Raw genomic sequence first — 22,450 nt, 5'->3', positions numbered from 1 at the left:
TTCTCCGCAGTGACTTCAACTGGGCCGGATTGCCAAGCTGGCCACTTACTCTGAGGAGGGGGTCCACGTCGTGTACCAGGGCTGCTGCTTGACCCACAGGAAGGCCAGGAGCTGGAAGCCCAGGCAGATGAGGATCTGGGAGAGGACGGAGAAGAGGAGGGCCCCCGAGATGAGGCCGGAGGGCGGCCGCTGAGCCACCAGCTCCTTCCAGGCTGGATTCAGGCTCACTGCAGGGAGAGGAGAGGCCGTCAGGCAGGTCTGCCCACACCGCACGAAGGAGAGCAAAAGCCTCGGGACGGACACAAACGGGGCTCCTCAAAAGAGGCTGGCTTAGTTCATATGCAAGGATGGATTAGTGGGGATTGCAAAGGATAAGGTTAAGCCTGTCAGGGGGGGCTTCCTCTCCTGTCCCCCCACCCGGCAAAATGGCCCAGGAACCTTTGGGATGGAATGCAAAACTGGGCCTGGGCCTCTCAAGGAAGCCACCGCGCTCCCTCATCTGTCTGCAGGCAGGAAGGGACCCCAGCGCCCCAGAGGCTCCTCCTGTGGGGGAGGGGAGCCCGAGCACCAACCCAGAGCTCCCAGCCTGTCCGACTCACTGGTGAAGACCAGCACCAAAATGATGGCCAGGTCGATGAAGAGGAACTGGAAGTCTCCCAGGTTGCTCTGCACCTGCCGAGGAGAGTTTGCGTTTCCATCGGGGGGGGGCAGCTGCTCCCCCCTGCCCCCGCCCCCGAGGCTGAGCTTCATGGTCTCCCTTCACAGCCCTTCCCGCACTCCCCCCCCCAAGGAGGGGCCAGTCGCGGGAGCCCCGGCCAGGCAGCCGCTAGGGAAGGCATTCAGGGGGCAGGGATGGAGAGGAGCCCCCTCCCCTAAATGCCTGGCCGGGGCAGCCCCTTCCCTGCTTCTCCCCAGACCAAGAAGGGTGGGACTAAAGCCACCAGGCGGGCGAGGCTTTCGCTGCCAGCGGGAGGGGGGGTCCCGCCTGCCCTGCCCTCTCAGTGTGGGGGGGGGGAGGACCTCTGTCCTCCTCCTCCTCCCAGCAACCCTCTCCGGCTTGTCAGGGATCTTCCTTAAGGCCAATAGTAGCGGCAGACGTTGTAAGTAGCTTGAGTACAGGTAGTCCTCGACTTACGACGACAACTGAGCCCAACATTGATGTTGTTAAGTGAGAAATCTGTTAAGTGAGTTTTGCCCCATTTTACGACTTTTCTTGCAACATTTGCTAAGGGAATCACGGCAGTTGCTAAGTTAGTTACAACGGTCGTTAAGTGAATCTGGCTTCCCCGTTGACTCTGCTTGTCAGAATGTCGCCAAAGGGGATCACGTGACATGGGGTCAATGCGGCCATCCTATCTATGAGCCAGTTCCAAGCGTCTGACTTTTCATCATGTGACCACGGGGATGCCGCAATGGTCATTAAGTGTGAAAAACGGTCACCAGTCTCTTTTTTTGGTGCCATTGTAACTTTGGTCACTAAATGAAGTGTCGTAAGTGGAGGACTGCCTGTATCCTGACTCCTAAATCCAGAACAGAGAGGGACGCTTTACTCCTGAACTCCTAAGCCTCCTCCCTCTGAAACGCCCCCCCGACTTACGTCCTCCCCCTCTGCTGATCGTCCCGGGCCTGCCCTTCCCCACCTCCCCCCCCCGGAGCCCTGGGCAGCCCCCCTCCCCCCTGCCTCTGGCCCCGGCCATCCTCCCAGAGAGAGGGGGTGCGTGTGTGGGAGGGGGGCATCCTGGGCGCTTCCTCCTTCGGGCCCCGAAGAAGCACCCGGTTCCCTCGTTCCTCCAAGACAGAGGCTGGCCCCCGGCTTCACTCGCTGGGCAACCCAGGCCCCGATTCCCCCTCCTGCCCTATCGAAGCCGCTTGGGCTCCATGGCAGATTCTGCTTCTCCGGGTGGGCTTCGAGCGGGTCTGGGGCCCACCTTAAGCAGCGAGCGCAGCGTGCAGAGAACGCGCTCCCGAGGCCCCCGCCATCCCCAGCATCATCACGGCCGCCCCACGGGACAGGCCGGATGCCTGGGGAAGGTGCCCGGCGCCCTCCCTCCGAGGGAGGCCTCCCCCGAGGCAGCCAGAGACTTACAGAGTAGAGCAGAGTCACGCTGAGGTACTGGATGAGGCTGTACAAAGCCATGAATTTGAACACGCAGAAGGAGGTCATTAGGGCAGCCCGGCCTTCCCTGCGGAGGCAAAGCAGCAGCCATGGAGACGGACACGATCCCAGGTTTCCTGGGGGGGGGGGTTTCCTCGGGGGGTTTCCTCGGGGTTTCCTCGGGGGGGGGGAATTCCTGCTCAACCCCATCCAGGAAGGGAGGGGGCTTGTGTGGCCGGGGAGAGCCACCCGCTGTCCGCCTGCGCACGTCTGGTGCACAAGAGAAGCACCACGTCTCGGGAGAGCCCAGAACTCCAAAATGCAAGGCCCACCTGGGAACCGGTTCCGGCTCTTGCAACGTGGAGGCAGAAACGGGAGGCAGGATGGGTGTTTCCGTGACCCCCCCAACCCTCCTGGGAAAGGAAGCTGTGGCTAACCCACCAGCTGTGCCTGTCCTTCAGGTGGCGTGAGGCCCGCTTGGGCGGTAGAGCCCTGGGCCTGCGGTCTGGGCACCACGTCCAGAGGGGCTTAGCCGGTGGCCTTCTCCGTTCTCCCCTCCAAGCGGGGCCTCCGCATGCCCACAGACACCCCGTCTACACTGCACAGCCAGGCGCTTGGCCCGAGGCAGGAGGCCCTCCGGCTACGCGATGCCCAAACCCTTTACCTGATCAGGTTCGGCACGCAGGAGATGCTGGCTGCCCTGGAGGTGAAGGGAGAAGCGACGGACGCTTCCAGCTCGGAGAGTGAAATGCCGCCATGGGCCCTCTTCAGAGCCTGGGGGGGGAAGAGGTGTGAGAAGGGTGCCTTTTGTCCCCCACCGAGCAGCTGGAGGGAGGGGGAGGGAGGGGGGCATACTCACGCCACAGTCATTTGCTCCGTCTCCGCACATCCCCACGTGGTAGCTGCGAGAGAGAGAGCGGGGAGGGTGAGGGTCCCCCTGCGCACCAGAAGCTCCTTCTGCAGAGTGACCGTGGGCGGGAGGGGAGAGTTGTCCAGCAAAGGCTCCCACAAACCGCTTCCCTGGATCTACTTGACCAGCCCCCTTGGACTGGCCTTCAGGGAGTCAACGAAAGCAAAAGCCCCCCCCCCCATCTGCCAGACCTGGAAAATGAGATCCCTGATCCTGAGGGGGGCTGGGCAGAAGGGGGCGTCCTCGGTGCTGGGAAAGAGGGAATATTTGCCCAGGGGACCGGGTTTGGCAGCGGCTGAGCGGTCAGGAGGCCGTAGCGTGCCAACCGCTTAATTTACGCCCGTCTGCTGAAGCAGCCCAGCGGAGGCACCGTCTCCTTTGCAGCTGGCTGAACCCCAGCAATTGGCAGGGCGGATCGGGAGGCAAAGCACGGAGGACGAGGCTGGCAACCGGAAGCCTTTCCTGCCCCTTACGTTCTCCCCCTGCCCCGAGACCCCCAGCGGCAGAGCCCGAGGGGGCAGGGGGCTCCCTCCGAGTTCCAGTCTCGTGCCTGGTGACCTCAGGGCAGGGACACTGCTCGGCCCTCTCAGAGGCCGGCTGCTGGGCAGCGAGGCTTGCCTACTCTTTGAGGGGGGGCGGGCAGCCCCCCCCCCGCAATTTTGTACTTACTCCACGTTTTGCAGGGCCTCCACCAGTTGTGTCTTTTGGTCGGGGGCCATGCGGGCGAAGACCGTGCCGTGAAGCACAAGCTGGAAGGCAAGGGGGGGGTTGGTTCTCTCAGCATCCCGGGGGCAGGAGGGTGAGAAGGTGGAAGGGACAACAATTGCTGGGTTTTGTCTGTGTGTGTGTGTGTGTGTGTTTGGCAATATGGGCAAAAGTTTAACGCATCGCTCTTTTCATGCAGGAAATGTACCTTTCATTGTGTGGAAGCATTCTGCAGGGATTCTCAGAAGGAGGGGGCCTTTCTAGAACTGCTGCCAGCCCCCCCTTCCCCCCTCCCAATGGGAAAGCCTCAGAAAGGCCACAGGAAGTGCAGGCTCAGTTCTGGCTCTTTCAAGGCTGGGGAAGCCCCCCTCCTCTTTGGGGGAGGGTGAACGCAGGCAAGTGGAGGGGCCCAGAGGAGGACGCAGGTGTGGGCCGGCGGGCTCTTGGGAAGGAGACCCTCCCCACAGGGCTGCACAGACCCTCCCAGGAGGCGCACGCAGCATGGGCAGAGCTGACCCACGGGCAGAGCGAGACCCCAACGGCACCGGGCTGGGACTGACCTTGGGCACCAGGTCCTGGAAATGCTCCTGGATGACGGCAAAGGACTTCCCGTTCATAGCAAAATGGAATTTGGTTTTGTGGAAGTCCTCAAAGTTCTCCTGGGCAAGTTTAATGGGAATATCCTGTAACAAGAGAGAAACAACACACACACACCCTTTCAATTTAACCATCTTTGGGCAGGAACTCTAAACTCCACGTAAACAGTGAAGCACAGCTGCTAAAAGCAGCACTTTCTGATCAGATATTTGAAGTATAAAGTCAACAAAATCGGTCACTGCCGCCTAGACCTGGCAAAGGCGCGGGGGGGGGGGGAGAACGCTGACTCAAAATTGCCACAGATTAAATATCTGATCTGAAATAAACCACCGCCAAATTTAGCACTCAATTAGACTTCCTATCCAAGGGAGAGTAGTTATTTATTTTATTTATTAAAGGTTTATGCCGCCAATCTCCCCTACTTGGCGATTCTGGGTGGCTTGCAAGTTATAAAGCAAGCAAAAAGTAATTAAAACATTGAAAACTGCACAGATTAAAATTTTACTGAAACACAGAAGTGAGAGTGCTCGGCCAAGGAGCAGCCAGCTTTGGCAAAAGAAAAGTGTGAACGGCCACGTCTTCCAGGCACAGACGCCCACCGACCTTCAAATCAGGGCAGACCCCTCCCCTCAATAGTATTAATTACATGAAACCGCAGCCAAATGGCTTTGAGGGCGGAAGGTCCCAGGGCACCCAGGCAAAGAGGCTCATTTCTGACAAAGGTGTGGTGAGAAGTGCATCCTGGGGGGGGGGGAGAGCTTTGCTCCTGTGCCTTCCTCCCCCCAAGGCCACCTTTCCTCCCACGGCACCCCTTCCTCCCCAGCCGGAAGCGCAGATTGGGGGAAAGTGTGGGGAGGCTCCCCCTTGAAGTGGGCTTCAGAGGGGCTCCTCCCCCTGCCCTCTGGAGGCCCCCCTTACCTCTGAGTTTATGGTGGGCGTGGCCTCGGGAGCCCTCTCGAGGGCATCAGCGTGGTGCCACTTGATCCTGGCGGGGTGCCCATCCTTGGGAGGTAGTGCTTCAGCCACAATGACCTTGTCCTGAGGTAGAATCATGCCACAGTCCCGGGCCACAGAGATGGCGGTCAGCATGTTGTCCCCTGTGAAGTGAGCACAAGCGTGTGTGTGGCCAGGGCTCAGCCACCCCCGGGCCATCCCACGCCAGCGGCAGTTCACACGGACACACGGGTATACGCGAGCAAAAGTGGGGATGTGGAACTGGAAGCCAAGTTAGGGTTGGATCTGATCTAAGAATCTGCCCCTCCTGAGCCCGCAGGATGTGCCCACAAGAGGAGACTGCAGAAAAACTGGAGACCAGCCGGAAAGGAAGTCCTCCGGGCAGCGAGGAGCCCCCGGTTCACAGCAAGGCTACCCGACGGTGCTCAGCACCCGAATCCGGATCATCTCAGCCACAAGTGGGGGACCGGCTGGGCTGGGGGAAGGGAAAGTCCCCCCCTAGGCTCCGGGTGAGAGAGAAGGGGCAGGCCTTAAGCACGGCTAAACAAGCACCCTGGTGGGCGGCCCGGGGAGGACCCCGTCTCTTCCGGAGGAAGCCTCCCCTCGCTTAATGACGGCCACTTCAGGGAAAGCGCGAAAGGAAAGGCGGACGGCCCCTCACACACACCTGTGACCATGACCGTGCGGATGTTGGCTTTGTGCAAGTCGTGAAGTACGGCTGGAGTTTCCGGCTTGAGTTTATTCTGCATGATGATGAGCCCCATAAAGTCCATGTTGGCCTCGATGGCGTCTCTGTGGCGGGAGAGGCGATTCCATGAAAACCAGGGCAGGATTCGCAAAGGGATCGAGGCCGGGAAGCTGCCGTGACTCCCAAGCACGAATTCACACTGGAGTTCAAACTCTTCCCTTGGCACGAGAGGGGCTCAGGATTCGGATCCACCACGGGCACCGAGGCAGAACCTCGCCCGCTTCAGCTCTTTACTGCGCTGCCTCTGGTGCCGGGAGCCACGTGGGGCAACGAGGAAGTGCCCCACCCAGACTTGGCCGGCAGGGGGGCAGGAGGGGGGATGGGTCAGCCTCAGGCCTGCTGGGCACAGGCCGGAGGCCGCCTGTCAGAGCCAGGAGAGCTGGCAGCAAGGAGGCTTCTAGGAGATGCTGCTCGGGTTCAGAGTGTGTGTGTGTGTGTGTGTGTGTGTGCGCGCACACACGTGCGTGTGCGTGTGCATCAGAGCCTGGGCCTGCTGAGCAGAGAAGGCTGCTTCAGGCTGGGATCCAAGAAGAGTGTGGGGCGCGAGCCCAGGAAAGTCTTCCGGGCTGCCTGGACTACACCGCCTCCCCCCCCCCCGAGCCCAGCCCCATCCACTCACCGGGCAGCGTTCTGCACCTTGTGCCAGGTGAGCCGGGACTCCAGCTTCCGGTGTGCCAGGGCAATCACGCGGAAGCCCTGCCGGGTGAAGTCCTCCAGCACCCGCTCGAAGTCAGCCGGCACTGGGAAGGAAGAGAGGCCACCGGCTGAGGGCCAGGCCAGCAGGACCCCTGCCACCCTCCCTCCCTCCCCCCCTGGGAGCCGGGGGGGGCCCTTACCCGTGGCTGGCTTGCACAGCCCCGCAACCACCTCCGGGGCCCCTTTCACAAAGGCGTCCATCTTCTTCTCGCCCAGGATCCGGGCCACCACGCACATCCGCTGCAGAGCGGAAGAGAAGGGGAACTGCCGCACGATCCCGATTTCATAGCTGGCCTGGTCAAGAAAGGGCAGGTGAAGGGAGGCGCCTGGTGACCAGCTGGCGGGCCAGGGTGGGCACAGCCGCCCAGGGGGTGGAGGGCAAGCACTCACCGAGAGCTGGAACAGCTCCTGCAAGGGAAGGAGAGAAGAGAGTTTTGGGCAGGACCGCCTGGCCCGGAATTCTTCCCAGCAGCAGAGGCAGCCCAGGGGTTCTTGAGCCACGCAGTGTGTCCCCACCACCCCAAGAGGCCATGGTAGGAACACTCATCGTGCGCACGCACACACGCACGCAGAGGCACCTTCGGCTGTCCCGCAGCCAGCCAGAGCCTCGGCTCTCGCAAGGCGGCCCCCAGGGCGGCTCCCGGATGGTGCAGGGGCAGCCGAAGCAGAGAGCGGGAAGGAAAGAGAGGGCCAGGGGACCCACCATTTCCTTGTTGTTTCCAGCATGGAAGTCTGGAAGAAGCTGCTTAGCCGGCCGGACAACCGTGGGCATAATCCGGTTGTGAAGGGCCGTTTCCTCCTCCGTTGCCTCCTCCAGCACCTAAAGGAGACAGAGCCCCCGAGACGCCCGTCAGCCCAAATCCCGGAGCCCAAGAGGGCCTGCCGCCTCCAGAGCTCTGGGGAACCTCTGCCCCCCTCCCCCCGCCAGACAGCCCCTTCCCCTCCCAGAGGGGACGTCTCCTCACCCATCCGGTGGCTTCAAACATCTTCAGATCGAGCGGATCTCCGGAGAGCACCCCTTCGATCTTGGTGAGGGAATGGCAGGTGGCCATGCAGGCGACGAAGGGCGAGCGCACCAGGCTCTCCGTGCAGGCGCTCTCCTCGGGCAGCTGGAAGCTGGGTGGAGGGCGGAGGCTGAGCAAGGCGCCCCTCGCCAGGACCCTCTGGAGGCTGCAGCCGCCGCCAGGTCTGCCTTCCCTTCCGGGCAGAAGGCCATCCAAGCACTGCCCGCCCCGAACCCTGGCCAGGTAGGGTGGCGAAGGGGGCCCTGGGGGCCCGCCTCCCGGTGGCTGAGGAGCAGGAGGACCACCGAGGATTGGACTCGCCTCTCTTACTTACCAGGCGCTTTCTACCCTTTGGATGCCCCAGAGGTCCAGGCCATCCTCCGTCAGGGTCCCTGTCTAGGGGGAGAGAAAAGGGCAGTGGTGGCTGTGGGGCCGAGAGGGCTCGCCAACCGCTTGGCAGCCTTTGGGGGCCACAGCCAGAAAGACCTGACCGCAGACCGTAGACAAGCCGGCCCTCAAACCGAAGCAGAGCTGTCGGTCGTTGCCTCCATTGGGGGATGGAGAGAAGCTCCTGCCTTCCAGCGCCTGAGACTGCATCGGGGGGGGGGGGGCTGGGCGGGGGGGGTGCGGAGCTGAGGGAGGGGCAGCCAGAGGCCCCCTCCTCCTCCCTCCAGGGTAAGCCCAAGAGGCAGGAATGGGGTTACAACCCTGGAGGAGAAGAGAGACGCCCACCCCACCCGGGATGGAAGTCCGTGCCGAGCAAAGGAAGCCCCCTCCCTCCCCGACCCACGCAGGAGCCCCCTGGCTCTCCCTGCCCCTCAGCCTTCTTTCCTCGGGGTGGCATCCAAGGATGTCTGCCATGAAGGCTGCGCAGAACAAGAGGAGCCCGGGGGGCTCAAGGAGGGGGCTCCCCACAACTGCCTGGGAGCAAGCAGAGGCCTGCTGGGCTCCCCCTCCCTCCCTCCCTCCTCCCCAGATCCCCTCCACAGGGCCGCTGGGGCTGAATTCCTTGCTGGATCCTGCTGTGCAGGCTGCCTTAACCCCCCCCCCCTCCAATCTCCTCCCTTCCAAGGTTGCTCCTTCCCTTGGCTTTTCCAAGCAAAATTGGGAGGGATGTTTGGCTGGACAGGCCCTCCAACGACAGCTCTGTCTGTGTGTGTGTGTGTGTGTGTGTGTGTGTGAGACTGAGCATTTCCAAAGCAAGGCCGGCTTCTTAACTGCGTGGGGAGGGGGCTGCATACAGGTTGTCTCTGAACCGGTCGGTTCCCAGTTACGAGGGGCCTCCCCAGAGCTACTTATAAACTGGTTTAAAAATTCCAACAGCTGCCCCCCCCCCAGTCACGTGACTGTCTTTTGGGCGCTTGGCAACCGGCCTGCATTTACAACCGTTTGCAGAAGCCCGCAGTCGGGTCACCGCAATTTTCAGTGATTTTTTTGTTTTTTGCTGGAAACTCACCTTTACTTCTGGTTTCTGGCAAAAAATGATGCGATAGATTCATCTAACCAGGAGTGTTTGCTTAGGGACTACCACAAAAAAGGTCGTGCAGGTGGTGACCCGCTTAATGGCCACCCCGACTTACGACTGTATTTCTGGGCTCAATTATGGCCAGGTCGAGGGCTGCCTGTCACATGGGGGGGGGCAAGCTGCCCCTCGGGGACAGGATTGGGGGCCAGGCCTCTGCCCAGCGGCCCCTCCGAGGGATTCAGGGGCCAAGTGACCCACCTGGCAGGCCCAGGCCAGAGAGGGTGGCAGCACCCGAGCCGGGGGGACACTCTTTCAGGTCCCGCTGTCCCCCCCCTTCCCTCTTCTTAGGCGGGGGCCTTGGGGCAGCAAAAGAGGGCCAGGGCCGGGGGCTCCCCCCTGAGTCCACCCAGCCCCCCAGGGCAGGAGAGCGGCCAGAGGCCTGACCTTGTCGAAGCACACGAGGTTCAGCTGCCCACAGATGTTGATCCTCTGGGGGCTGATGCAGAAGATCCCGACCTTCTTAAGCCGCCGCTGCGCGTAGACGATCCCGGCCGTCATGGCAGCAGGCAGGGCCGGAGGGACCGTGATGGTGATGATGTCCAGAGACTCAATGATGATAATGCGAGCGGGAACCTGTGAGGAGGGGCGGGCGTCAGCCGTCAGCCACGCTGCCCCTTGCCAGAGCTGCCAGGAGAGGGCAGCCCCAGTGCGGGCGCTTCCCTTGGCCCAGGAGGTGGCTCTGTGGCCAGCAGAGGCGTCGCCCGAGACGGCACCTCGCCTTAAGGGCAGACCCTGACAACCGGCCCAGCCCTGGCGCTGTCGGGTCTGCCGGGGGGGGGGGACCTCGCCAGTCGGCCCTCGACTGCGCCCAGAGAGCTCCCCACCTGGTGAAGGATGCTGATGACGATGGTGTAGAGGAAGCCGATGCCGGCCACGCCCACCAGGCAGAGCAGGAACAGGTAGGCCTCGCGGTAGAGCTGAAAGTCGGTGGGCTTTGGGTACAGGATGGAGCGCACCAGCTGCCCTTTCGAAGTGCTGAACCCTGCAGCCGGGAGGATCCCCAAAAAGCGGGTCAGAAGGGAGGCCCGCCCCTCCGCCACAGCCTGGTCCCAAAGCTGCCGAGGGGGCCTGGAGGCTGCCGCGCACCCAGAAGAGCCGGAGCCCCAGGCGGGAAGCTAAAGCTGGTGACCCAGGGCAGCTCCCTCCGGTGGGGGGGAAAGGGTCTTGCAGAAAGCTCTCCCCAAAGAGAGGATCTGAGTCCCAGTGTTCCGGGGGGATCTCAAAGCACGGGACCGAAAGGATCTACGAGGAGGCAGGGTCAGTCTGGGGCCATTCCTTTTTGGGGGCGGTGGGAGGGGGGGTGTTGCGAAGGGGAGGGTCAGAGGCTGTCTCTCCTGTGCCGGGACCCTCCGGAGAGGCACAGAGCACCAGGGATGCGGCGCAGGTGACTCAGGCCCAGAGAGGCTGCCATGTTGGCATTCAGCGATCTCCCCAGAGGGATTCTGGGGGCCCCCACCTAGGAAGCCCAGAGGCGCATACAAGTCTGTGGCAGAGAAGGTCCTGACCCCAAAGGGGGCACCCAGGCAGCCACTCAAAGGGGCCTTGCTGTGGGGTAAACAGTGGACTGGCACCGAGGGACCTGAACATCCCAGCAGAGGCTGGCAGGAATAGCCAACAGCCCGGAAGACAAGCGCAGGATGCAAAAAGATCCTGACTGTCCAACAAAATGAAATTTAATGTGGAGAACAGCAAGGTTTTACACCTAGGCAGGAAAAACCAAGGTACAAGTACAGACTAGGTGAATCCTGGCTCAAAAAACAGTAACCGTGAGAGGGACCTCGGAGTCCTAGTGGACGATCACTTAAACATGAGACAGCCGTGCGCGGCAGCAGCCAAAAAAGCTAATACAATCCTGGGTCACGCGAGGTATTAGTACCGCTTTTATAAAACCCTAGTGAGGCCACACCTGGAATCCTGCATCCAGTTTTGATCACCATATTACAAAAAAGATGTTCAGACTTTGGAAAAAGTGCAAAGAAGAGCAACTAAGATGAGTGAAGGCCTGGAGGCAAAAACATATGAAGAACGGTTGCAGGAATTGGGTATGACTCAAGTTTAATGAAAAGAAGAGCAGTGTTCCAGTATTTGAGGGGCTGCCCCAAAGAAGCGGGAGTCAAGCTCTTCTCCAAAGCACCTGAAGGCAGGACAAGAAGCAGCGGATGGAGAAGCAACCTGGGACTAAGGAGAAATTTCCTTTACAGTGAGAACAATTAACCTGTGGAACAGCTTGCCACCAGAAATCGTGGGCGCTCCATCCCTGGAGGCTTTTAAGAAGAGACTGGACAGTCCCTTGTCTGAGATGGTGCAGGGCCTCCCGCTTGAGCAGGGGGCTGGACGAGAAGACCTCCAAGGTGCCTTCCAGCTCTATTCTGATTGACATTGGGGCTGTGATGGGGCAAAGAGTTGGGGAAGGATCCGAAGCAGCCTTTCCCAAACACAGCCCTGAATCCAACACCTGGATCGTTTGGAGACCCTGGCCCTCCTTTCCTCCCAGCGCTGGCGTACCTGTTCTGACGACCACAGCCTTGACCAGCTCCCCAGTGTAGAAGCGGGTCTGAATGACCGTCGTGCCACAGAAGAGGGTGTGCCTCCGGTGCCCGTCCGGGTCGTACACTTCGCCCTCCAAGGCCTGCGAGTCCTTGGACGGGTTGGGCAGGTTGGTCTTCGTGACCGGGACGCTCTCCCCTGAGGGAAGAAGAGGCTTTCTCGCTGCCCGTGCCACCTGCGGCGTTGCAGCCCGGCCGCTGGCACAGAGCAAGCACCCCCGACTCACCTGTCAACATGCTTTCGTTGACGATGCAGGTCCCGCTGAGAAGCACCGCGTCACAGGGCATGATCATTCCCCGAAGCGGGACCACGATGACGTCCCCAGGCACCAGGTCTGTGGACAGGACCTCTTCCACCCCTACAGGGCAGACAAGAGGGTTGCAAGTGGAAAAAGCCCTGACCCACTCCTGCCTCCTCCAAACTGAGGCCGACGGTGCGCAGAGCAGCTGGCAAGGACTCTGGGTACAGCACGAGGCTGGCAGAGGGATCTGCCAGTCCTGCACATACTTGGCAGCAACGGGCAGTGGCCTCTCGACACGTCCGCGAGCCAAGGACCAAGTCCAGGTGGGCAGCTGTAAAACGCTCCCCCACCCCCACAGCTGCTTGCACCCCAGGAGGAGCTTAAGCAGGAACCCCCAAAGGTGCCCCTCTCGCCCTCGCCCCTCCTGCCGGCTGAACTGCCCGTGCCCAGCCCATCCTACCGTGGTTGGCTCTGTTGACGGACACCCTGATGATGCTGTGAGCTGCCACCATGTCGTGCAGCATCGTGTATTGCTGAAGGGAGGAGAGGAGAGCGTTGCTAGCCAGACGCCCCAAGCCTGAGCGAGCCGTCCCAGCCACACCACGAACCAAAGGGGGAGGCGGAAGGGGGAGCAGCTCCTGTTGGCCGGCCTGCCTTGGGTGGCGTCCCCCTCTCTTGGAGCCACAAGGTCCCACGGATGCGGACAAGGCCAGCATAGCTGGAAGACCCTCTTTCCGAACTGCCCCCCATCTTTCTCAGAGTCCATCCTGCATGACCCTCGTGCCTCTGGTGAAATCCCCAGCAGAGCAGGGAGGCCTCCCAGGAGGGGCTTCCCTATTTGGCCCAAGCGGAGCACCCCTGCCCCACGTCCTCCGGCCCAGCCAGCTGAAGCCTCCAGGAACAGCCACTGGAGCTGACGTGCCTAATTTGCTCCTGAAGCCAAAATTCAGGGATGCGCTGAGGAGCACCTGGAAGACTCAAAGTCTTCAGAGGAAGCCAGAACCCTGATCTGCCCTTTCAAAGGATGCCCACCCCACCCCTGCTCGGAGCTTCGCCCACACCTGGCGCCCCCAGCAGGATGTGGCACCAATTCCAAGACCCCAGGCAGAATCCTGAGGCACCAAATTTGGGGGGGAGGGGGGAATGAGAAAACACATTATTCTGAAATAAGTATTTAATTAATTCTCTACAGCAGTGCCCCTCCCCTGGAATGGGGCCCTCCCATTGGCCCCCACCCTGCTTTGTCTAGAAGGGGTGGGAAGACTTGGCTCATCGCCCGGGCCTTTGGCAAGACTATCTGCTTCATCATGCTCGCCATCTTTTATCTTAATCGCTTATTGATTTTATTGCAATTTGTTTGCTTGATTGTTGTGAGCTAACGATAATCCTCGAGGAACGTCAGTGGAACAAGTCCTTCAGATTCCCTCCTTGTCAGCTACTTTGGGGGGGGTTCCTGAAGACCATCCGGGGGGGGGGGTCCAACACAGTCCTTCTGTCCAGTTCTCTACGAATACCGCTGGTGATGGGGACCCAAACAGACCAGGGACAGGCAGAAACAGGTCACCACAGTCCACTTCGATCTGCACATTTTGTCTTCAGAGCTACAGGGACGCTTAAATATCTGGGAACTCTTTTGAATTTTCAATATTTCTGCATAAATATGACCTAAACTGGGCTCTCTTCACATAAGTCCTAAAACTGGATAAAGTGAATCCAAAATTAGTCAAAAACATTATATGTGTTAATCTATTTATTGAAGAAAGTGATCCAAAACTATACATATTTGTTTCTGACTCATTTAAGCAGAAATGTTGAAAATTCAAAATGGTTCATAAACCTTTAAGCACCACAGCCCGAAGTGAGTGGCCAGATGAGGGCAGAATCTGGGACTCTTTCAGACAAACCGATGCCAAGAATGGACATCTGGGGTTTAGGGCAGCTCAGCACAGCGCGATGGGAACACAAAGGCCACGTTGCACAAAAACAGACTTAACTTGAGTAGTGGCTGACTTGTGTTTGCTCCAGGCACTGGATCCTAAACTAACCAACCTGGCTGGATTCCTGTGACTCTCTCTGCCAATCGGAACGGGATCAGCTAAAGAAACCTCACCAAGTCCAGCCCGCTGCACTCAGACCAGCCAGCTTATTGTGCAAAGCAGCAGTGAAAGGGCTCAAGTCTGCCACCCCCCCGCAAGGCTTTTCACACCCACCTTTCGGATGCTGTACAGAGAGCTGGCGATGGAGATCAGAGACATGATCACAATGGCGATTGCATAGTAGTAATATTCGTCTGTGCACCACAGGATCACACTGAACAGCTGGAAAATGTAGAAAGGATTGAGGACCTGCCAGGAACAAGAGAGAGAGAGAGAGAAAACCAGAAACCAGCGTTAGATCACGACCTCTCCTTCACCTGGACCCTCCAATTCTGAATTCCCTACTCAGGGTGAACGTCCAGAGTCCCCCCGATCGGCTAGGGCAGAAAGGGGAAGGGCTCAGCACGCAGAGTGGGCCCGAGAAGCAGGAGGCCCACAAAAGGCTTTGCTCACCCTTGTAAAAGGCTCCGGAAGGCTGAAAGCCGAGTGCCCACCCTCCGCCCCACTTGCAAGTGGACAAGGAGAGGACCCCCTTCCACCTCAGGGTGAGGCTCCGCATGGGGGCAAAGCCTTTGCTGGGGCCCAGCCAGAGGTCACCCGTGTTGGACCGGAAGCGTTTGGTCTTCCAGAAGACTTAAGTGGGCAGAAAGGAAGAAAGCGCCACCGACTTTCCCTTCGGATGGATGCGGGAGGCTGTCCTTTGCACAAACAGGCGGCAGAAGAGGTTCCCTTGGCTGGTCAGGCTGATTTTATTAAAAGTCACAGGGATCGGACCCTACGGAAATGTTACTGAAACCCTTGTGTCAAACTTCACGTCCACGGTGCAGGCACGGTGGTGCGTGACATGCCAATGGCACGTATTACTTGTGTCCGCTGTCAGTAAGCGAAGTGAGTTTGGGGAGAAAGCAGGACATCCCGTTAACTGGGGCATCTGAGGTTAAAAGGTTAAAAGCCCTTCAACGACACAGTAACTTACTTCTTGGGAGTTCTTTGCCGAGTGAAATTTTGCAGTGTGAATAACATGTCTGAGAAGAGCTCACTGGATTACGACAGAGGGCAGTTTTAAAAATTAACCCTTGGGGTAAGGTTAATATTCTTAAAATAAACATGCAATATTGTAGACCCAGCGTGGAATTCATACGCACACACAAACATACCTACAAAGTATTTTCCAACGTATAGTAACTACATCGTTTCCTAAATGGCTGTGGGGGAATGACCTTGGAAATACGTGCAGCTGTCTGTCAGAGGGGAGAATCTGGCTTTCCATATCTTGAATTAGGCCTCTGGCATGTCTTATAGCGCCAAATTGTGGATGAACGAACAAAGATTTGCAACAGAAATCAAGGCTAATAAAAAAAAGTTCCTTCCAACATATTAACAACAAGAAAAAAGTTAAAGAAACTGTAGGTTTCCTTAAAGAGAGAGGATGGCAAGGAATAACAGTCCACAGGGAGAAAGCAGAGCTGCTTAACTCGTTCTTTGCATCAGTCTTCACATAAAAAGAAACTGCAGCCCAACATAACCCAAAAAAACCACTGCAAAAGACAAACTAGAAAACAAAATTAAAATAAGCAGGAAAATGGTAAGAGAACACCTATCCAACCTTGACGGATATAAATCACCAGGACCCAATGGATTACATCCCATTGTTCTGAAGGAACTGACAGATGTTATCTCAGAACCACTGCACCATATCTATCAAAAATCCTGGAGCATCGGGGAAATTCCTGAGGATTGGTTAAGTGCTGATGCGGTTCCCATCTTCAAGAAAGAGGGGGGAAAACGGACCCAGGAAACTACAGACCAGTCAGTTTAACATCAATACCTGGGAAGATCCTAGAAAAGATAATCAAAAAACGGATCTGCGAACAACTAGAAGCAAATAAAGTCATAACTAGTAGCCAGCACAGGTTTGTTGAAAACAGATCGTGCCAAACCAATCTTCTCTCGTTCTTTGATAAAGTGACTAAACTACTAAACTAGATCAGCGAAATGCTGTGGACGTCGTATACTTAGATTTCAGTAAAGCATTTGACAAAGTAGACCACAACCTACTCCTTGGTAATCTAGGAAAAGGTGGAATAGACACGATCACCACCAGATGGATCTGCAGCTGGCTGGCAAACCGTACTCAACGAGTAGTCCTCAAGGGCACCACGTCCACACGGAGAGAAGTGAGCAGTGGGGCACCACAAGGCTCCGTCTTAGGCCCAGTACGTCATCTTCATCACTGACTTAGAATTAGATGAGGGAATTGAACGGGAACTCATCAAATTTGCAGATGACGCTAAACTGGTAGGAGTATCCAACATCTCAGAAGACAAACTCAGGATCCAGAAAGATCTTGATAAACTTGAACAATGGACCCTATTCAACAAAATGAGTTTCCATGTGGAGAAAAGGCAAAGTTTTATACTAGGCAGGAAAAAAATCAAAGGTACAAGTACAGATTAGGTGAGAGACCTGGCTTAAAACAGCAACTGTAAGAGGGACCTTGAGGTCCCAGTGGACGATCAGTTGACCGTGAGCCAACTGTGTGCAGCAGCAGCCAAAAAGCGAATACAATCCTGGGTTGTATAAACAGAGACACAGAATCAAGATCACGCGAAGTATTAGTACCACTTTATAAAACCCTAGTAAGAGCCACACCTGGAATACCGCAACCAATTTTGGCCACCATATCACAAAAAAGATGTTGAGAGTTTGGAAAAAAATCAGAGAAGAGCAACTAAGATGATCAAAGGCCTGGAGATTAAAACATAAAAAGAACGGCTGCAGGACTTGGGTTTCCACCCTAGAAAGCTGAGAGCAACTATTAAATACTAAGTCTCTCTCTCTCTCACACACACACACTCACACACATCCAGTTGCACTTCATACATTTGTGTGGTAATGAATCGGTCGGAAAGGCAAGCTTTAAAGTTACAAGAATTCCAGCTGTCTTCAGCCATTTCCCTGGGAAGATGCTATCATCAGTACCAAAAGTCTCACCAGAAACTACGCAGTACTTCATTCAACAAAAAATTACGTACAGTATTTTGGACTTATTGGAATCCATTGTGGCTATGTGGAAAAAGCTTGAATAAATATCCATTTAACCAACCCCTAGGCTGCCTGAATATCGTAAGGGCAACTCTTGGTGGCTTACAACATGCTGACGGTGCAATAAGATAAATCTTTCATTTAAATGCTGCGTGTCCCAAAAGCTTTAAAACTCAATTTGAGACAAGATTTAATATCAGAGTCTTTTGAGCTATATTCTTTATTGTGTGAAAATTGGCACCTGGACAAGGAAATCGAATCCTGTGTGTCCTACTTAAAATATTTTCCAGCACAGGAAAGATAAATACAGGGCCTCAGCTATTCAAAAGCTGGCAGAGCTGATGTCATTAGCAGTTTAGGACTGAGTCAGTTATTGAAGTAGATTAGCTATAGACCAGGGGTGTCAAACTCAATTTCATTGAGGGCCGCATCAGCATTGCGGTTACCCTCAGGGGGCCAGGTGGGTATGGCCAGGGTGGGCGTGGCCTACTGGGTGGGCGTGGCTAGAGTGCGTATGGCCTACTGGGTGGGCGTGGCCAGCTCTACATGGTTCGCATCAAGGGTCATCAAGGGTCCTATGGGGGCCTGGGCAGGACTGGGACAGGGGATCTGGGGGTCTCTGGCAGGAGGGTCTCTGGGCCAAGGCAGTGGGGGCCGTTCCCTCACTGTTTCCAGGTTGGCTTTGCGGGCCACATGAAACCACTTTGCGGGCCGGATCCGGCCCCCGGGCCTTGTGTTTGACATGTCTGCTATAGACGATTGCAAAGAAAGACAGCCTCCACTGAAATGCCTTTGTATATATTCTAGTTTTGAATTTTAATTTATTTTCCTTTTTTCTTTATCATTATTTTTCCTTCCCTTTTCTTTTGTTTTTAACTCATCCAACAGAAGCAAAAAGAAATCAGGCGTTGCAGAGTGATTCACGCTGGCTGGGGAATTCTGGGAGCCCACAGGTCTCAAACTTGCACTGGACGGACACCCCTGCACTACAGCCCCCCCCCCAGGGCGATGGCCCAGCCTGCTCCCCTCCATCCCTTTCTGTCCTTGCCTGGACCCCTCCCACCCGAGGGTCCCGGAAGGCTGAAGCAGAGCAACCGGGCTCTGTTTAACGAGCAGGAATCTTTTTTAAGACGATGTGGCAGGTTAAAAAGAGGCAGGCCAAAGATTCTGGAGCGTTCCTGTGGACAACCCAACCCTCTACCTGCGTTTTGAGATAAAAGCCAACCGATTCTCACAGAAACTCACCTAGGCAGCAGCAGTGTGAGACAGAGGAACTGAAGGGCTGCTAGTTTCTCCCCCCACCCCCGCTAACGCTTTCTCAAGACTCAGAGGGCCAATAATAGCAGTTCCCCACCTCCCTTTCACAGCAAAAGACTCACCTCTTTAATCAACAGTTTAAAAATGGAAGGCACTTTGACCGCAATTTCATTCGGTCCGTAGAAAATCTTCCTGCATCCAAAAGGGATAAAAAATGAAAGGGCATGAATTTAGCTCACCGCTGCCGCCCAACAGCCACCCAGCACCAAGAGGGCCAGCCTGGAGGAGGAAGAGCTGGCGGATGGGAAGGAGAGGAAGGCAGGGAGGGTTCCTGGGCACCCCTGGGCCCTCTCCGGATGGCCACGAGCGGTGGAAGCCGAGTGGGGAGAGTGGTGGACGAGGGGCAGGGAAGCAGCCGGAGCGGAGGGAGGCCGAGAGGGAGGCTGGCGGGGAGCCCTGCGCCGAACCCCGTGCCCCTCGCAGGGGCTCACCGGTAGTCCTGCATCTCCTTCGTCAGCCCCGTGCTGTGTTCCCGGTGGATGGAAGCGCAGGAGGTGGAGTCATCCAAACCCCTGCAGGAAAGGGAGAGGCGCAGGCGGGTTAGTCGGGAGGAGCCCTCCTGCTGCCAGGGCCTCTCTCTGGGCATGGAAGGCGCCGTCCATCTCTTACTTTATGGAAATGAAGTTCTGCACCGCGTCATCCCAGAAATACTTCACGCTGTGGTGGGTGAAATAGCGCAGCTGGAAGGCAAGAAATGCAGAGCGCGTTGCTGCTTCAGGCAGAGACTCAGCAGGTGCTGCTCATAAAGGCGGACTGAGTTTTGGCGGCCGTACACCCCACGCTTCCGCCCGCTGCCCTCCCTCCACCCACCCCGCCTTCCCTGGGTCACTTTACCCGCAGGAGAGGCCAACGGAGCGTGGAGCGCCCTTGTTTTTCTCCCCACTGCTGTGGCCCCATCAGGCAAAGCCCCCCCCTCGGGAAACGAGGCCTAAGCAGGCTGCCCTTGGGGAGGGAGGGGGGAGGGCAGCCTTCTGGCGGTGCTGGGTACCTGGAGGAGCTGTGGGGCCTGGGAGAGGCCGTTCAAGGCGCTGCTGCCCTTCTCTTCCGAGGGAGGGAGGCAGAGAGGGGTGCTGGAGCCATTGGACATCTTGTCCGAGGCCAGCTCTGCCGGGGCCTGCAAGGGGTGGCGCCCCGGGGACAAGACGGTGCGGACCTTTGCGCAGAACCAGGTCTGGAATTCATCCTTTGGAGAAAGGGGGGAAGAAGGGATGGTTTTGAGGAGGAGTTCCTGGAACCACAGGAGACCAAACAGGTCCAGCTGCCAACCCTTGTGCCGGCTTGGCAGATCCCTCTTCCTTCCCGCAGAGCGGCCTGGCCACGCCATAGGGCAGACTCTCTGGGGCCAAGGCGGCAAGGGTGGAGGCACCCAGGACAGGGGTGGCAGGGGCTCAGAGGCCAGCCCAGAGAGCCTCCCCAGCAGACACACCTGGCCTGAGAAGGCCCACTGCGGGATCAGGCCAAAAGGGCCAGTTCTGAAGCTAAGCCAGGGCTAATTCTGAAGAGCTTCTGCCCTAACCCGAAGCCTCTTGTCCCCCCCTTCTCCACGGCAGCCGATCTCTCTGAATTCTCCACCTGGGTATTTGCTAAGCCTTCCTTTCCCGAGCTTCAAATGATCCTCCTGGCCACCTTTTCTCTCCACAACCCTCCTGTCGCTCGATGCACAAAATGGCTGCGTTTCAAAAAGCCACAAAAACACAACTTCTCCTTCTCCTTCCTCTTATACCTTGAATCTCTCAGCTCTCTTGCGGCTCAAACAGTCCTCAGCTCTTTGACTAGGTGGGAACCGCTAGCGACAGTCTTAGCATGTTGAGCATTAAGCTGTTATTAACTTACGTGGCCCCACAAACTGCATTTTGTTAACCCAGTTTTAGGTGCTAGCATGTTGGCTGAACCTAACCTCGATTTTCTTTCAAGTTTTCTGCTTTTTATTATTATTACTGAGAAGGATGAAAGACAAGCAAGTCCAACTGCTTGGCGTTAAGAACAATTCTGGGATCCAGAGGAGCAGACGGGCCTTTCGAGATGCCCCCGAGGTGACCCCCACAGCCCCCCCAGGCCACGGACTTACGGTGGTTCTCAGCAGGGCCACCTGGCAGCGTCTCAGCGAAGCCCTTTGGCAGGTGGCCTTCACTCGCCACTCCGGCATCCAGTAGAGGAGGAGGAGGAGGAGGCCGCCCGAGCACAGCACCCCTCCGGCCACAAAGACCAGCTTCCACCGGCAAAAGTTGTACCCGTAGATTTTCTGCACAGAAAGAGAGCAGGCGGAGCATGGCAGTTCCAGCAGGGTATCTGGGGGGGGGGCTGGGTGCAAGTGCCCCCCTGCCCCGCAGTCCGGCTGTGGGTGGCTCACAGCTACCATGGGACCAAAGGGCTTTCGTGGGCCTGGCGCAGGAGGAGTGATCTTATGTCAACGCAGCTAAAAAACGAATGTTATTGCTTGAGAAGGGATGAAGTAGTAGCCATTTCGTATGTTAAACTTGTGTATTGCTTTAAAAGATTGAGTTTAAGGTTGGGAGGGGGGACCAGTAGGATTGCACCTTCAAGGCCATCTCTCTAAAGCAGATAAGACCTTGGCGGTCTAACGGAAGGGAAACTGATTCTTTAAATTAATTGGAGAATATGATTAATGACAAAACTAGAAAGATGGAGAAATGTGTTTTAATATATTGTGCAAGGGGCAGAGATTTCATATTCCAGCTTCCTTTGAGAAAGCATTTGCAGGTGTATTAGGCTAATAAAGGACTTTTAAAGTAAACAGTCACTTGAAAAGCCCTTAGGTCGGAAACTTGACATGTTACTGGCCTCCCCCTCAACATCGTTTTGGGAAAAATCACGCAAGAGGCCTAAGGAATCCCACCCACAATACTGCAAAGAGCAATAAGCTGACTTTGTAATAATGCCGCTTGGGGGGGGGGGCGAAAGCCCTAATAAGCAGGCATATACATAGAATGAAGGCTATTGCTAAGCACATTGGTTTGTGCTTAAATTGTAAGCCGCCCTGAGTCTTCGGAGAAGGGCAGGATATAAATGGGATTAAAATAAAAGTAAAAAAATAAAGAGCGACTAGCTCAAAGGGGCTAAATTTAAGTGGGCCAAAGTGAGAACAGGACAGAGGTCCACACTGAGTCACCCAATGACGCCCCTTTTGATCTACGAGGCTGCTCCTGCCTCAGCCGAAGGGCCTCCCAGGCTTCCCTCTGAGAGCCTGCAAGCAGACCCTGCCTTTGTTGGGGGGGGGGGGAGGAGAGGGGCAATTTCCCTACAGATGGTGTCGGCAGCTGGCTGGAGGGAATAAAGTCACCTGTGGGAACCAGGCCCTCCACACCTCCCCAGGAAAGAGGAAGGAAGGGAGGGAGGGAGGGAAAGGGAGGGACTGTTTGAGGCATTAGATTCTGTCTCACGATTTTCCAGGCCTAGGTGGTCTCTATGGGCATTTATCTCCCCCAAACAGCCCTGTGAGGTAGACTGGGCTGAGAGAGAGAGGAACTTCCATGGCTGAGCAGGGCCTGTTGAATCCTTTGCTCTCCCAGGGTAGGATCAGAAAGGCTGCAGCAAACCTTTAACCTCTGCTCCTTGGGGGGTGGGGGTGGGGGTGGGTGTCCATGCCATGCAGTGGGGGAGGGAGGGAGGGAGGAGGAGGAGGAGGAGAGGGAGAGAGATGAGGATTAAGGAACTACCAGCTCCTCCTCTTCGCCTTCCTGGAGCAGGCTTTCTTCGTTCTCCATGATGTCGAATTCTCAGTCCCAGGGAACCTAGGATGGGGAGAGACGAGGGAAGAAGCCTTGAAAACAGCCTTTCTCAAACTTGTGGACTTCAACTCCCAGCATTCCCCAGCCAGCTGCAGCCCAGACCTCTTAAAGGGCCAAGGTTGGGAAATGCTGTTCTTAAACCACGTTTACAAAGAGCGGCTCTGCCTTGGCTTCCTTCAAGCGTAGCACCCCAGACACGCTCGAGGTGGGGAATACGGGGG

The 22,450-nt window shown here is 56.9% G+C and overlaps 1 protein-coding gene across 2 annotated transcripts in view; it reads right to left on the bottom strand.

Moving 5' to 3' along the window:
• ATP13A3 (ATPase 13A3) overlaps positions 1 to 22,450 on the bottom strand; it is a 40,540-nt gene that overhangs the window by 6,767 nt on the left and 11,323 nt on the right. For both annotated transcript variants that reach the window (XM_083363875.1, XM_083363874.1), the window contains 27 exons: positions 22,158 to 22,232; positions 20,549 to 20,722; positions 19,469 to 19,663; positions 19,090 to 19,160; positions 18,912 to 18,992; positions 18,543 to 18,612; positions 14,233 to 14,367; positions 12,483 to 12,555; positions 12,008 to 12,139; positions 11,740 to 11,919; positions 10,059 to 10,216; positions 9,619 to 9,807; positions 8,044 to 8,105; positions 7,671 to 7,821; positions 7,409 to 7,525; positions 7,096 to 7,113; positions 6,846 to 6,999; positions 6,629 to 6,749; positions 5,929 to 6,053; positions 5,226 to 5,404; positions 4,271 to 4,393; positions 3,675 to 3,754; positions 2,955 to 2,997; positions 2,760 to 2,869; positions 2,087 to 2,183; positions 600 to 672; positions 50 to 227 (listed from right to left, as the gene is read on the bottom strand). In XM_083363875.1, the coding sequence (XP_083220001.1) occupies positions 50 to 227; positions 600 to 672; positions 2,087 to 2,183; positions 2,760 to 2,869; positions 2,955 to 2,997; positions 3,675 to 3,754; positions 4,271 to 4,393; positions 5,226 to 5,404; positions 5,929 to 6,053; positions 6,629 to 6,749; positions 6,846 to 6,999; positions 7,096 to 7,113; positions 7,409 to 7,525; positions 7,671 to 7,821; positions 8,044 to 8,105; positions 9,619 to 9,807; positions 10,059 to 10,216; positions 11,740 to 11,919; positions 12,008 to 12,139; positions 12,483 to 12,555; positions 14,233 to 14,367; positions 18,543 to 18,612; positions 18,912 to 18,992; positions 19,090 to 19,160; positions 19,469 to 19,663; positions 20,549 to 20,722; positions 22,158 to 22,205 (3,137 nt within the window). In that variant the 5' untranslated portion in view covers positions 22,206 to 22,232. The remainder of the gene's footprint in view (positions 1 to 49; positions 228 to 599; positions 673 to 2,086; positions 2,184 to 2,759; positions 2,870 to 2,954; positions 2,998 to 3,674; positions 3,755 to 4,270; positions 4,394 to 5,225; positions 5,405 to 5,928; positions 6,054 to 6,628; positions 6,750 to 6,845; positions 7,000 to 7,095; positions 7,114 to 7,408; positions 7,526 to 7,670; positions 7,822 to 8,043; positions 8,106 to 9,618; positions 9,808 to 10,058; positions 10,217 to 11,739; positions 11,920 to 12,007; positions 12,140 to 12,482; positions 12,556 to 14,232; positions 14,368 to 18,542; positions 18,613 to 18,911; positions 18,993 to 19,089; positions 19,161 to 19,468; positions 19,664 to 20,548; positions 20,723 to 22,157; positions 22,233 to 22,450) is intronic.

Source organism: Vipera ursinii (assembly GCF_947247035.1).
Source record: "Vipera ursinii genome assembly, chromosome: 5".
Lineage (NCBI taxonomy): Eukaryota > Metazoa > Chordata > Lepidosauria > Squamata > Viperidae > Vipera > Vipera ursinii.
Note: the sequence above shows the minus strand (reverse complement) of the source record. Positions and strands in the feature narration are given on the sequence as shown.